Raw genomic sequence first — 14,217 nt, forward strand, 5'->3', positions numbered from 1 at the left:
ATACACATTGAGTCTTCACCGAATCCCACCTTATACTCATTTTATGATTTTGCTCTTGGATGCAATGCACCCTCTTACTTCTGGTGGGAGTAGCATAAAAAGTTGGCAGAAGAATGGTTTTAAATGCTTACAAACCTGAAAAAAAGTCAGTCAAACATATGGACATAGCCTATATGCAAAATTATTTTACAGACGTTTGCATATCTCCGTATCATAAGCCTTTTTTTTTTCCTACATGCTGTTTGTTGGGATGGAAATATCTTAATTATATCTTCATCATGGCAGGTTGTAGTTCCTGCATCAGCAGAAGCATCAACCTGCCCACACACTGAGGTCCAATTGCAAGTTTAAATAACCCCATCTTGGAGCAAGACCTAAAGTCTTCAGAATAAAGTAACCAGCTGGTGCTTTGGGGATGAGGGAGGGAATATGTTTTCCTTCAAGTCATAACATCGTCACTGTTTCAGATTTGGAAGAGAAAACAATGCTATGGCTCTCTTGTTGTTAAGACACAGGCATGATAAAACACCTTAATCTCGCTAAGGATGTAGCTATTTATTCATTTTTTTTTAAACTTAACCACCTGTTAAAATCTCTAATCATTGAAAACCTACTGGTGAATTACTGAAGCAAGGAAAGCTGCTGGGGGAAAAACGACGACATACAATGAGTTCAGACAGCAGCCTCTACCATTTCATCAAATATTTCAGAGTGTAGAAACATTTTGCAGTTTATTAAAGTCTTTTATGGCTTCATGACCTGAAACACTGAGAATTTTGAATCTATTAATTCAAGAAGCCAAATTCATTACTGAAGTAACTACAACAGAGGGGAATAAAAACCCCATCTCTTAATAGTCAAGCCTTTATTACTATCATATAATCAGATTTTAGAGTATCAGTTCCTATACATAGGATGGTAATACATAATGTTTTCAAACAGGCCAAGTTTCAGATTATTAAGCAAACAAAAGTTTCCAAAACCACCACATGCTTAATTTGCCTGCGGGATACAAGACTTAAAACCTGTAATCCACAGGCTAAAGACAGCTTCAAAGCAGTTCAACAATAGGTTTTCTAGAGGGCAACCTTGCTGCTTAGTTATACTTACACAACTAAAAATTTAGAGCAATTCCTTTATAATCATGCCTGCTACTGCAATAAAGAGCTCTGAGTTTTGCTTTTCCTTTTTTTGCTTTTTAGGAGGTGGATCCATATTTTTTAAACACATAACTGCGTTTGTTCCACATTCATTAACACATCTGAAAAGTTATTGATAACTCACGGCTCGGCGAATGCGGGGCCTTTCTGACACTCCCTTGCAGATTGATGTAGGCAGGCAAAGATACATTGAACCTTTATAAATAAAACAAGGGGCCAGATTGTTCAGTTTGTATAGAATAATAGACTCTGCCAGCAATTTTAACACAGCATCTAGAAATACATGTTGACTGTAAAGATTCTTCCATATAAAGACACATGAACAAAATCACAAAAAGTATTTTAAAAAGACAGCTGATGGCCTTATAGCACTAACCTATCAGGAGTCAAAAAGTTATCAAGACCAGAAAATTGCCAAAAGACTCATGGTTCCTTACGTAACGTTGGCAAGTAGTATTTTCAGAGACATCACCTCAACATCCTAGACATAGCTTTTTCATACCTCTACCACAACTAGGAACTGATGCTACAGCTGCAATACAGTCTTTCATCTGAGTAGCTAGCATGATAATCACAATTACCAAACTGAGATAAGACAACGAAGGAAAAAGAATAAAAATAAAAAAAAAAAGGAAAAAAAAGAGGTAGCAGAAACTAGTCAGTGACAGCCTCAAGAACACATTGCACCTTTACATTTTAAACCTTTGTTCTTTCTACACTGTGCCTTTGGTCTAATATTTAAGAGACTTTGAGAAAGGCACCCATACACAGAACATTCAGATATTTTCCTTTTTACAAAAAGCAGCTTCACACATTTGCATTTATTTTTAATCTAGGCTGTTTCAGAAGGAAAGGTTTATCAAAAAGAAAAGGTGTCATATACTATGTCCTAACAATGACTGAATTTTGTGTCCCTCTGGCAGCTCATTCCAGAGTCTGACAGCCTCAGAAGAAAATGCTTTTATTTCTTCATTAATTTTGTGAGCTCAAATACCCTTAATAGTGCAGACCTGTTGGCAAAGACAGAAGATGCATTCTGCTGCTGACCTACAGATTAATCATCTTGAGCAGATGATGACCTGGGGTCTACATGGCTTGCTGGGGGGAAGGGCAGAATAAAGTCTACAGATCCAATACACACCTGACATTCAGCCTACAGCAAGAGAGACTAAGAATTAAAACATGAACGCAGATTTCTTAGGCCAAGGACTTCAGTGGTCAGATAACCAAGACACTACTTCTCTTTGTCAAACTGTACTTAGGTTGATATACTCTTTGTATGGTCAAATAATCAAGTGAAAGCTAAGCGATGTTTATGAGCATTTAAAAAAGGGCTTTATATATTCTGTAAGAAGAAAACAATACACCTACGTACCAAGTAGCTGCAGTCATCTAAATTTCAGAAGTATCCTTAAACGCTTTTATAAGCGCTATGACTGATATTTTAGACCTTATTACAAGTTCTATTTCAAAAGGTAAATAATTAAATTAGCTCAGAATAGCAACTTATTTAACCCTGCCTCTGAAGAACTGCAGAGTATTCGACTATTTGATCTTTAGGACTCGTGCTCATTAAAGAAATCAAAGTAATTTACCAGGGCTTTACAGGAGTCAACATCTATTACTGTAAGCCATCCCTGTGTTTCCAATTAGATTTTCTCAGTTAAAAACAAACGAAAGTCATGTTATCGATAAAATTTATATAGAGATACAAAAAAAAAAAACAGACTAAATTTTCCTCAAGAAGCAGCAGCTTAGTTTTACTTAAAGTACCTGGCCCAAACCACATTTCTATAAAAGATTACTTTCCAGATGAATGGAGAACTTTGAAACCGTATTGAAACCATTCCAGAAAAAAAGCCGAACATAAGGAAATTTCTACACTTGTACATCTCATATCCTTTATAAGCATAAGGAAACTGCACACTAGGGACACAAATATTAAAGACATGATGGTAGTAATGTGAACTTTCTAAAGGACATTTTCTAATTTGTATTAAACATGCTGACTACAAAAGTAACATCAAGACCAAGGCATTATGGTGATTAAAGAACATCCTGAGGTTAAGATCACAATGCGCACTTGGGTCTATACAATTCACTTTGAACTCCCAAGTCTAACCTATTAACAAGCCTCCACAATGTCATTCCTGTTCAGTGCATTTCAATCACAAACCAGCAGAATGAACACTTATGTACCAACAACGCTCGGCATTATAACACGCTCATAACAATGATATATTTGATCCAGCATCTTACTGTTCTGACGTATCCTAACATACTACTAACAAGAAGCCCAGCGCACTGATGAGAATTACCCTTTATAACCCAACTGTAACCTCCAATCGCAAACTAATGGTGCAATCCATGCAAACAAAACAATGTGCGTTTTCATTTTCATGCCGTTCACTTCCTGCATTAAGATACATCAACCAAAACCGGTCAGCTTTCCACTCAAATTTTTGAAGAACGAGTCCCAACATGTTGGCAAGGGACTCTTGAAAGCTTCACCCACGAAGAGCTACTAACTGGGTGGAATATCAGGTTAAAGACTGCATATCAAATTTCATCAGGAAAGCAAGCCCTGTATGACAAGTATTCAACATCATTATTTAATCGAGGCTTAAGCAGTCACAGAAGATCCTGTTCCTGCTACACACTTAACGGGCAGCTAATTCTGATATTCTTGTCACTAACACTGAATGCATCTTTACCATAACACCTTTAGAATAATACACTTCTAAGCATAATTTCTTCTAGTTTACACTGTTGCTGAATTAATACTGGCGAATGCAGAAAGAATGAAACAATTTTTAGCTAATGCATCACAAGTGGAACAAATATAGAAATTATTTTTAAGAGGTATGAATATGCCCATTTGCTTCTTCAAAAATGCCATTTCATATGGTGCCCCAAATCCAGAGTAGAAAAATTCCTCAAGTCCTTCACTGTTCCCCTCATTTTTAATGGCTAAAGTACCAGAACTTTAAAACAAAGCCACAGAATTCACTAAACTTGATCGTTGCCCTTAAACGCCCTCTGATCACTCCTAACTCACAAATAAAGAATCTTTTCATGGTTTATGTGTTGCTACTTCCTTCAGATTTCTGAGCTGATATCAATTCAACATTTTGGGTAGGTTTTGCAGAAACATGTGTATACAAGACACTTTTTTCTGCCTTTACTTTGCTGCTGATCCGTATTTGAAGGAAAAGCTCTCAGAGGAGGCCTCTGGCTCCCTAACATGGCTCTCAGCCAAAGGGCTAGCAGTCTTCTAGTAATGGACAACAATGTATTGAAACTGACTTCAAAAGCACATACTACCTTCCACCTACAAGCATAAAGCGAAGTGGAACCCAAAATCTATGTACCCTTAAGTCCTTAAGCACACAGAGAACTCTTCAATAATCCCATATGGAAACAAATAAATTAAAAAATGGGTTTACAAATTCTAGATTACACCTGTTACCACATAAAGGGGGTCACGAAACACAGGATGACATCGAGGTAAGCACAAGGGTGTCGCTTCAACTCCTCCCAAACAAGGACAGAAAAGTCACATATTAATAACCACTATTCAGGATAATTGAAGTGGCTAGCGTAAAACAGAAAAACTATTTAAGATGTGAACATATGAAAAAAGGATATTTTAAGTTTCAATGTCAGAGATGATTTAGAACAAGAAAAGTGCTTTGCTAGTAACAGCTGAAGAACTGAGTGAAAGACTCCAAATATAGCAGTTCATCTCAAAAAGCTAGCAGGTGAAGCAAAAGAGGCTGATTGGCACCTCATACATAAGGGTTCTGTATATGCAAAGAAAAAGCCAAAGATTTTTATGATAGTCACATAGCATAACATTTGTTAGGATGCTCAGGAGAACATTTTCATGACCACACATAAGTCTCAAAAGCATGCACAAATTTAGCTGTCTCTTAAGAAAAAATCTAATCAACTTTGCTAGTTTTTCATATTTCTAGACTATAACCTAATTTTGATGCAGTGGCAATTATTAAAAAAAAAAAAAAGAAAAAAAGAAAAGCCAAACCACCACCACATTTCTTTGCAACAGTCAAGTCTTGGCAGTTTCAAGATGTGGTGTTGTTCCAGGGCCATTCTGATCTGCTCTACGTGTGCACTACTGTCACAAGTAATGATCCTCCTCCACCCTCTGCTTCTAACCCATTCCTCACACTGACTCCAGCACTCATGTGGCAAGGCAGAGCAGGTAACTGACCTGGCAGAAAATGAACCTGTTGAGCAAGATAGCTGATTTAAGATAAATCGGGATCTTCACAACCAGGTCTTTTAAAGAAAACTTGGCAGTGTTTCTTCATTCCAGCTATATTCTGAAAAAAATAATTCCTGGGGTACTATGCTGGTTTTGGGCGGGATAGAGTTCATTTTCTTCATAGTAGCTAGTACGAGGCTATGTTTTGGATTTGTGCTGGAAGCAGCATTTATAATACAGGGATTTATTAGCTACTGCTGAGCAGTGCTTACACAGAGTCAAATCCTTTTCTGCTCCTCACACCACCCCACCAGCGAGCAGGCTGGGGGTGCACAAGACGTTGGGAGAGGACACAGCCGGGACAGCTGACCCCAACCAACCAATTCCATACCCTGTGACATTATACTCAGCATATAAAGCTGGGGGAAGAAGGAGGGAGGAGGGGGATGTTCAGAGTTATGGCATTTGTCTTCCCGAGTAACCATTATGTGATGTGTGATGGAGCCCTGCTTTCCTGGAGATGGCTGAACACCTGCCTGCCCATGGGAAGTAGTGAATGACGTCCTTGTTATGCTCTGCTTGTGTGCACGGCTTCTGCTTTACCAATTAAACTGTCTTTGTCTCAACCCAAGAGTATTCTCAGTTTTACTCTTCCAATTTTCTCCCCTATCGCACCGGGGAGGAGTGAGCAGGTGGCTGAGTTGTGCTTAGTTACTGGCTGGGGTTAAACCACGACAGGTACTAATACCAATTGTTAACATTTCACTCCATTTGTAAATGACTTCATTTATTTAAAACAGTTATGATCCTATTTTTAAGGATCACTTTTATCTTCTAGAGAATAGAGATTGAAAAACCAGGGTTTACCAAATCATACTATTAAAAAAAAAAAGTTTAATGAATTTTACACTTGAAAAATAGCATTAAAAACGAAAGGTACACTTTTCTATCAGCTTATTCCTAATACTTCTGAGTGACAAGTTCCCACAGCCCTGGTCATTGACAACAAATTTAACTTGAACCAACCTTTTAACTATTGACATACATAACAAAGAGTCCTTTAGCTTAACTGCTAACAGTAAAAACCAAACAAACACACAACTTACTTGTTTGTAAGTATGTAAGATTAGCAGCTGGTCTTCAGCACTCCTTATTTCTAAATGTTTGGGAAACCCACGCTATGAATTCAGTAGCTTATATTTAAGCCTCTCTATTTAAGTATATCAGGTTATCAGTACTTGGAATGCAATACTTCAGGGAAAAACCTGCAGTCACGGCTAGATTAAATTAGTCCAGCTTTTTACTAGCATCAAAATCTAAGATCCTCTTTTCTTTTTTTTCTTTGAAATTCTGGAATGGTCCACATCCAATCCAGTTTTCCATGTCTCGTCAGAGAAGGAGATAAGAGAAGTTTAAGTTAGGCATATTTAAAATAACCACTTGTTTTTAAATAATGTGTTTTTCCACGAGTGCAACAAAACCATACCATTTACAGAATGATTTCACTGTACTGACGTTAACAATACAACTGCTTTTCAGATACCCCAGAAGAATTCTAAGAACTGCAGCTCACTGGAAACACCAGAAGAGCATCTGCCAAGTCCCTTCTGTTTCACTTCTCTGTCAGGTGTCTGACACATGAGCAAGGCAAGCAGGGAGCAGAAGGGTGCTGCACCAGGCAGCTGGCGAGAGGCTGCCTGAACATCACATCTTGGCGGGTACCAGGCAGCAGTTCATCACACGTTGAGTGATGCCGTGTGACTACAAGTGCATCTATCCCACTGCCAAAATTCAGTGCCAAAGCAAGTCACAAAGCTCTCAGCTCTCCCTGCCCACAAGCACAGAGCTCTCTGGGAAAGGATACGGCAAGGGGCAGGCCCAGAGCCGCATACAGAGTTCTAGACAGCCACACATAGGGCGACTCTGAAATGGGAAGCCTCCTTGCTAACACAGCTTATTTTTCATAAGTATTCCTACAGCAACATTACAGCTCAGCAGGTATTTTCTGAACCAATTTGACCAATACAGAACTGTGCTTTCTAGGTGTTTTCAGAGCTCAACTGCAAATCCATAACAACAGTTCATAACTACCTCCTTTGGGCTTCGCCATTCTGGCCCCAGGGACGCCAGTTATAATGAGTGTGCACAAGCTCCCACAAATTACAGCCTACAGCTCATCTCCTAAAACCATGTTTGAGCAGCTCATTATGGAATTTTCAAAACCATTTTCAGAGCACATTCCTGTTCTCTATGAAGGATACTATAAGCTCTGAAAAAGTAATATAGACTACATACCCAGGCAACAATGCTGGTTTTGAATTTACCTTTCAGATTGTTCTATTCTCACTGAAGAGATTAAATGTTTGATCTCTACCTTTTTTAATACAGGCAAGAAATTTAAACTCGCACATTCTAGGCTCCTCAAAAAAATCCAAACAACAAAACCCAACACCACCAAAAAAAAAAAAAAAAATCAAACTATGTAAAGTATAAAATTCTGTTAATTGGAAAATTAAAAAGCATTTTGGTAATTTTGAGCAACATAAAACACAAACATCACCCCAGAAAAAATTATTTTTTAGAGACATTTTAAACTCTATTGTGTTGCCAGGCAGAGCAAAATCAAAGGCAACGGAGATAAGTGGCAAAACAAGAGCTACAATCAACCAAGAAATGAAAAGATTGCCACATTCTAATGAAAAGCTGTGATTCGTATATTACTAGAAACAGAATATTTGTCAAAAGTGATAGGAACATAAGAAAAGAAACAACCCCAAAACTCACCACTCTCAAGGTTATCAATATTGCAATGACCTTGAGTCTGGCCTTAAATTTATTAAGTACCAGCTCTGCAGAAAACAATGATTTTCAATCCCTGTGCGCGCTTCAATTTAAGTAATGCTCCACTGGATTTTTTATATATATATAAAAAAAAACCAACTAGAATGGTGTTACACTGAGATCCTCAATTCCTCACTTAATCCAGTAATGGAAGCCAGTTTTGCAAGTAGACTTTTCTCCGTACCCTTCCCCATCTTGTCAATTTTGTTTAAATGCTTCCTCTCATTCTCCCATTAGTTTCTAAACAGTTCATTCAGCACATGCAGTTTGGGAAATACAGGGTGGGCGGGAGGACGGAATACAGTTATCAATAAATAACTGCTTTCTCACAAAGCTAAAGGAAATCTAGTCTGAAATTGCTTTTCCTGGTTTAGATCTTAGTCATTTAGCATTTTTAAGCAGCTGTCACAGGTAAATGACACTCTTCTGCCACCACCCAATAGAAAATACATTCATAAAGTGAAACAGCCCCCCTCTCTTAAAACCTTCTGTGTACGCTTAGGTAGCTCTGAGACAGCTATCTAGGTGCCGACACTGGGAAGACTTGAGTTTCATGAGCACAGCGATCCTTTGCCAAGCACTTAGACGCGTGCAGCCACAACAGGAAGTATTAGAAAACCTTCTGGGCCAAGACAAAAACACCCGAAGTCAGATCCTGCATGTTGACTACTCACTAATGAACCTTGCTCTGGAAGGTAATCTATGCAGAACAGTAGTTTTCCAATGAGATTATCACACCTCTGTTTAAAACAACTACAAGCATTTAGCAAAAGACATTCATGACATACCGGGCGTGTGAAAACTAGTTACATTTATTTAGAATTCTAGATTATAATAAAGAAGAAAGCCATCAGGAAGATCACATTACCCTAGTACCAATAGATGACCAGCATATACAAGCTACATCCCAGTTCATACATCCTACTCGGAGCATGGGAAAACAGGTAACCATTAATTCAGCATGAAGCTTCAACAAACACGTAACACATCTGCAGTAGTGAGAAAAACGTGCAGAACATTCAAATAATCTCCAGTTGCAGTCTACCCTCGGGTGCAATATTCTCTTGTTTGTAAATAAACTACTGCACAGCATAACAGCAGCAGCTTTTCTAGCTGTCCTCAAGCTATCTGGATTTATGGATGGCTGCCAATTCAAACTTTCACGTTGAGCACCACGCACCCTGACAAAAATTCTGAGAAGCTTTACACAGAGATAATTCTCCTGTTCACTGTGTGACCGCAGAGCAATATGAAACCTGACCGTACAGCTAGTACCTCTCTCCTGGGATTACTGCCTCTAGATGCTAAGCTTTCAGATAGCTGCTTGGGGCCTGTTGATTTTTAAAAGAGTCGGTCCCCTTAGGTTAACTACACTCTCTCCTTCAGAGAGCATCAGCCATACCCACCTGCTGACTGAAATGATGGTTTGGGTCAGACTTTAGACAAAACTATAATAACACCCGCATAAAAAAAAAAATCATCCCTGCGCTACTGTAACAGCTATTGGTCTGGGGGGATTTTTTTATTTGTACCCTCCCCGCCTCCACGATCCGAACCCGGCAAACCGCTGCCCCTCCCAGCGCCGAGCCGCGCGGGAAGGCTCCGCGGGCGCGCCTTTAGCGGCGCAGTTCCGCTGCGAGCCCCGGGCACCCGCGGGAGCGGATCTGAAACAGCGGCTGAAAGGGCAGCACGGCCTCCCGCCGCCCGGAAAACGGCTGGCGCTGGCAGCTCCGCCGCGGGGTGGTGGGGGGGGGCAGGCGGCGCCCGGCTGCCCCGAGCCCCGGGGACGGCAGCACGGGAGGCCCCAACCCCGCCGCTGACCTGCGGCCTCGCCAGACCCCGCCCCGCGGGGGGGTGTAGGGAGCGGGCCCCGGGCCTGCCGATGGCGGTGAACGGCCGGCCGGCCTGCCCGCTACCGCCGTGACCTCCGGGGCTGCGGCGGCTCCACCCCCTCCTCCCCTCCCCCGCCCCGGGCGGGGGGGCACTTACCGTCCCGGGACGTGCCCATGAGCTGGTCCAGCATGGCGCGCATCTGGGCCTGCGCCGACATCTTGAGCGCGCGGGGGGCCGGCCCGGCCCGGCCTAGTCACGCCGACAGCGGCCTACAAGGCCCGAGGCGGCGCTCAGCCCTTCCCCCTGGCGTCACTGGCGGGCCCGGGCGGAGCCGCTCCCCCGACGCCGCGCGGGTGGGGGTTGGGGAAGCGGGCGCTGCCGCTGCCTCGGGCTGCCGGCGGACGGCGGAGCGGGAAACCTGCCTCGCGCCGGCCTCGGTGGTGCCGCCGCCTCGCCTCGCCTCCCCTCCCCCCTCCGCTCCTCCCGCTTCCTCTCACGCCTGCCACGCGCGCGCGCCAGCGGTAACGGAAACCCGCGCGCACGCGCTTTAGGCGCCCCCCCCCCGCGCTGCGCGACGTCAGCGCGGACAGGCCTTGGCGCCCGCCGATTGGCCACAGCGTGCGGTGTTCGGCCGGTGACGCACCCGCGCGGTGAGGTCTCTGATTGGGCCGTCGAGCTTTTCGCCGGGCAGGTCCCCTGGGGCGCGCTGATTGGCCGGGCGTCACATTTGCCGCTGTGACGTCGCGGCCTCAGGGTTAACGGCGGCGGCGGCGCGGGCTGGTCCGCGGTGGGAGTCCCGCGTCCTCCGGGGAAGGAAGAGTCGGGCTGTGCCCGGTCCGATGGGTCCGTCTCGCTTTCTCGCCTCTCTGAGAGGCGGGGGGGAAACGCGACCGGATCAGTGTGACGACGGTCGATTCCGACGTGCCCAAGCACGTGGCGGAGCTGGAATTAGTTGAGTGCACCCTCAGTAAGTTTGCAGACAACACCAAGTTGGGTGGGAGTGCCGGTCTGCTTGAGGGTAGGACGGGTCCACAGAGGGGTGTGGACAGGCTGGATCGATGGGCCGAGGCCAATGGTATGAAGTTCAACGAGGCCGAGTGCTGGGTCCTGCACTTGTGTCACAACAACCCCATGCAGCGCTACAGGCCTGGGGAAGAGCGGCTGGAAAGCTGCCAGGCAGAAAAGGACCTGGGGGTGTTGGTGGACAGACAGCTGAATATGAGCCAGCAGTGTGCCCAGGTGGCCAAGGCCAACAGCATCCTGGCCTGTATCAGGAACAGCGTGGCCAGCAGGACAAGGGAAGTGATTGTGCCCCTGTACTCAGCACTGGTGAGGTCCCACCTCAAGTACTGTGTCCAGTTTTGGGCCCCTCACTACAAGACAGACACTGAGGTGCTGGAGCGGGTCCAGAGAAGGGCAATGAAGCTGGTGAGGGGTCTGGAGAACAAGTCCTGTGAGGAGCGGCTGAGGGACCTGGGGTTGTTTAGCCTGGAGAAAAGGAGGCTGAGGAGAGACCTTATCGCTCTCTACAGCTACCTGGAAGGAGGGTGTAGAGAGGTGGGGGTTGGTCTCTTCTCCCAAGTAACAGGCGATAGGACAAGAGGAAATGGCCTCAAGTTGTGCCAGGGGAGGTTTAGATTAGATAATAGGAAAAAAATTCTTCACCAAAAGGGTTATCAGGCATTGGAACAGGCTGCCCAGGGAAGTGGCTGAGGCACCATCCCTGGAGGTATTTAAAAGATGGGTAGATTTAATGCTTAGACATATGGTTTAGTGATGGTTTTTGTCAGAGTTAGGTTGATGGGTGGACTAGGTGATCTGAAAGGTCCCTTCCAACCTAGGCAATTCTATGATTCTAATGCAAAGCAGGAGGGTAACCTGGGCAACGGAACCTGGGTGTTTCTGACAGCCCCGCAGCCTAGTCCCTGATGCTCGGGGCTCCCGATGCTGCTGGGACTGCCCAGGACCAGCACGCCGTCCCATTGCCAGGGCGCTCACCCAGCCACGGGAGCCCGTTGTCCAATGCAGGGTGACGGGGTGGGTACGTCAGAGCCAGCGCCGACAGGATGTGCATCTGAAAGACAATTCCTTTTATTTGACTGACATTCAGCGCCGTTTTAATGATTCTTTGCTTCTCTCGAGCTGTCAAGTGCAGTTACAGTTGCACTGGTGGGAAAAGCTCCTGCAATACCCACTTTTTAGAGAACCGCCCTTAAAACTGAAGTTACTGTTATGTGTCGCAGCTAATTCAACTTACAGAGCACCAAGATCCAGCCTCACAAAAAGCATTTTCACAATTTCTGTCTATCCTAACGCCTGCGTTTCGTGACCATCCCTTTTTTAACCGTCGTGTTGCCATCTAGTGCCCAAAAGCCGTCAGTGACTGTCACAAGGCTCAGTTCTAATTGTCCACAACCGGGGTCGTGTTCAACTTTTAAGATCAGCTTAATATGAGTGAGAAAAGGCAATATAAAAAGCCATTAAAAAACCCTACCCCCAATTATGTGGATTTCACAAGGACTTGCAGAGAAGATGCAATGCTCAGACAGGAGTCTTTCTGTAACAAACTTAGGAAAAGGTTCCCTACCCCAGCGCTCCTCAGCTCCTTCAGAACATGTCCCAGCTTTGTTTTTTCTTTAACGTATAAATTTGTTAGTCATTGCATTACTTTGGATTGGAGGGGAAGTAACTGGAAGTGATACAGATACAGGTTAAAATTTTCTCTGTGGAGACATTTTAGTTGCTATTTGTACCCACACGGCACAACCTTCAGCTCAAGGTACACTAAAGAGCAAAGATTGCTTTTTCCTTCTATTTCTGGTCAAATTTCATCTTTTCTTCCAGAACTGGTTTCAGTGAGCTATGTATTTTTCTTCTGGAGCAACATACAATAGACTTTGGATGGACCGAACCTTTAGTCCATCTGGGAAATAAATTGCAGAATAGAGCAGCTGCATTAAATAACTCCGAGCAACAAACACATCACAGCCATTCTCAGGGTACGGTGACTTCCCGTAACTTTCATCTACTGAGCTCAAATAGGCTGGTACTTCCTCACCTGTGGCATCAACTCTTTTCAAAAAAACCCACCACAGTTAAAACTCGTGAGACACTGCAAGAATTTGAAGCCGGATTTTTGGTCTACAGAACCTTAAAACTTGTAGTTCATGTCTCCTTACCTTACCTAAGCAGCCCACATCTCCCCAGTTTTAAGGATCTATTGTGCCTATCCACTATACTTTGAGGATTAAACTATCCCCGAGTTCTAAATACAGGGAAAGGAGAATATATAGATTCAGATGAAGTAACTCCACTTGCAACGCTGTTCTGATAGAATACTTTTGTTTTCCCGGTAGCACAAAAAAAAAACCAAGCACTCTTTGTTAGCCCTGCTTGTAGCTCCTCCCCCAAGTAAACAAGCCTCACATTTTTAGCCGTTATAAATCATCCTTATTACAGATTTCTTACCTATCTTGCATATAATTCAGCCCCTTTTTTGAGAAAAGGGCAGCAACAATTCAAGCCAGCATTTATTTTCTTATAAAAAGAGACTTGCTGTTCCAGATGACAGGACAAGCAAGAAAATGGCAGCCTGATCTGTATAGCTGGCGTAACTAGCGGTAATCAGTCCGCTGAAGTTTCTTCTGCGATTCGCAGTGTATAAAAACAGCACAGGAAGCCTACAGCTGTAGACCTGACCGCTCAGAGACACCAAGAAACACATAATTGATTAAGTAGCATTCATCTCTGAATTGTTACCACTAACTCACCACCATGGAAAAAAAAAATTCTTCCCAAGATGAAAGAGGTTTGTGCTGCTACTGAGCTTCCCAGAATCCACTGATGTTCCAAAAAAAGCACCTTCCTTCTTGGAAGAGTAGAAAATTCCTCACAGGCAAGGGTGGAAAACCCTACAGTAAACAGGCAAATTCCCTTACCATAGATTTTGAGGGGGGGGAACCAACAACCCTTGCAACTCCTCAGACGAACACAGTTTTGCAGTGAGGGCCTTGACATGTTTTTCGACTTCGAACCACCTTCCTCTCATTGCGGGGCAGTGGCCTGTCACACCGTGTGTTCGGAGCGAAGCGGTGGGTCCGGTATGGTCGATTAAACCCAGAGAGGGATTCCCCGTTAACAGCTCTGTCACACCAT

At 43.8% G+C, this 14,217-nt stretch overlaps 1 protein-coding gene across 3 annotated transcripts in view; it reads right to left on the reverse strand.

Annotated features, from left to right (window-relative positions):
- The window catches only part of LUC7L2 (LUC7 like 2, pre-mRNA splicing factor), a 37,108-nt gene extending 26,546 nt beyond the window's left edge, over nucleotides 1-10,562 (reverse strand). Inside the window, exons 1-2 of one of the 3 annotated variants that reach the window (XM_054197302.1) lie at nucleotides 10,219-10,316; nucleotides 1,285-1,355 (exon numbers count right to left, since the gene is read on the reverse strand). Coding sequence is in view for 1 of the 3 variants with exons in the window: in XM_054197290.1 (XP_054053265.1) it covers nucleotides 10,219-10,279 (61 nt within the window). In the remaining 2 variants the exon portion in view is untranslated. Of the gene's footprint in view, nucleotides 1-1,284; nucleotides 1,356-10,218 lie in introns of all 3 variants that reach the window. The other 2 variants (XR_008465785.1, XM_054197290.1) reach the window with 2 other exon arrangements.
- Between the last annotated feature and the right edge of the window lie 3,655 nt (nucleotides 10,563-14,217).

This window comes from Rissa tridactyla, chromosome 1 (genome assembly GCF_028500815.1).
Source record: "Rissa tridactyla isolate bRisTri1 chromosome 1, bRisTri1.patW.cur.20221130, whole genome shotgun sequence".
NCBI lineage: Eukaryota > Metazoa > Chordata > Aves > Charadriiformes > Laridae > Rissa > Rissa tridactyla.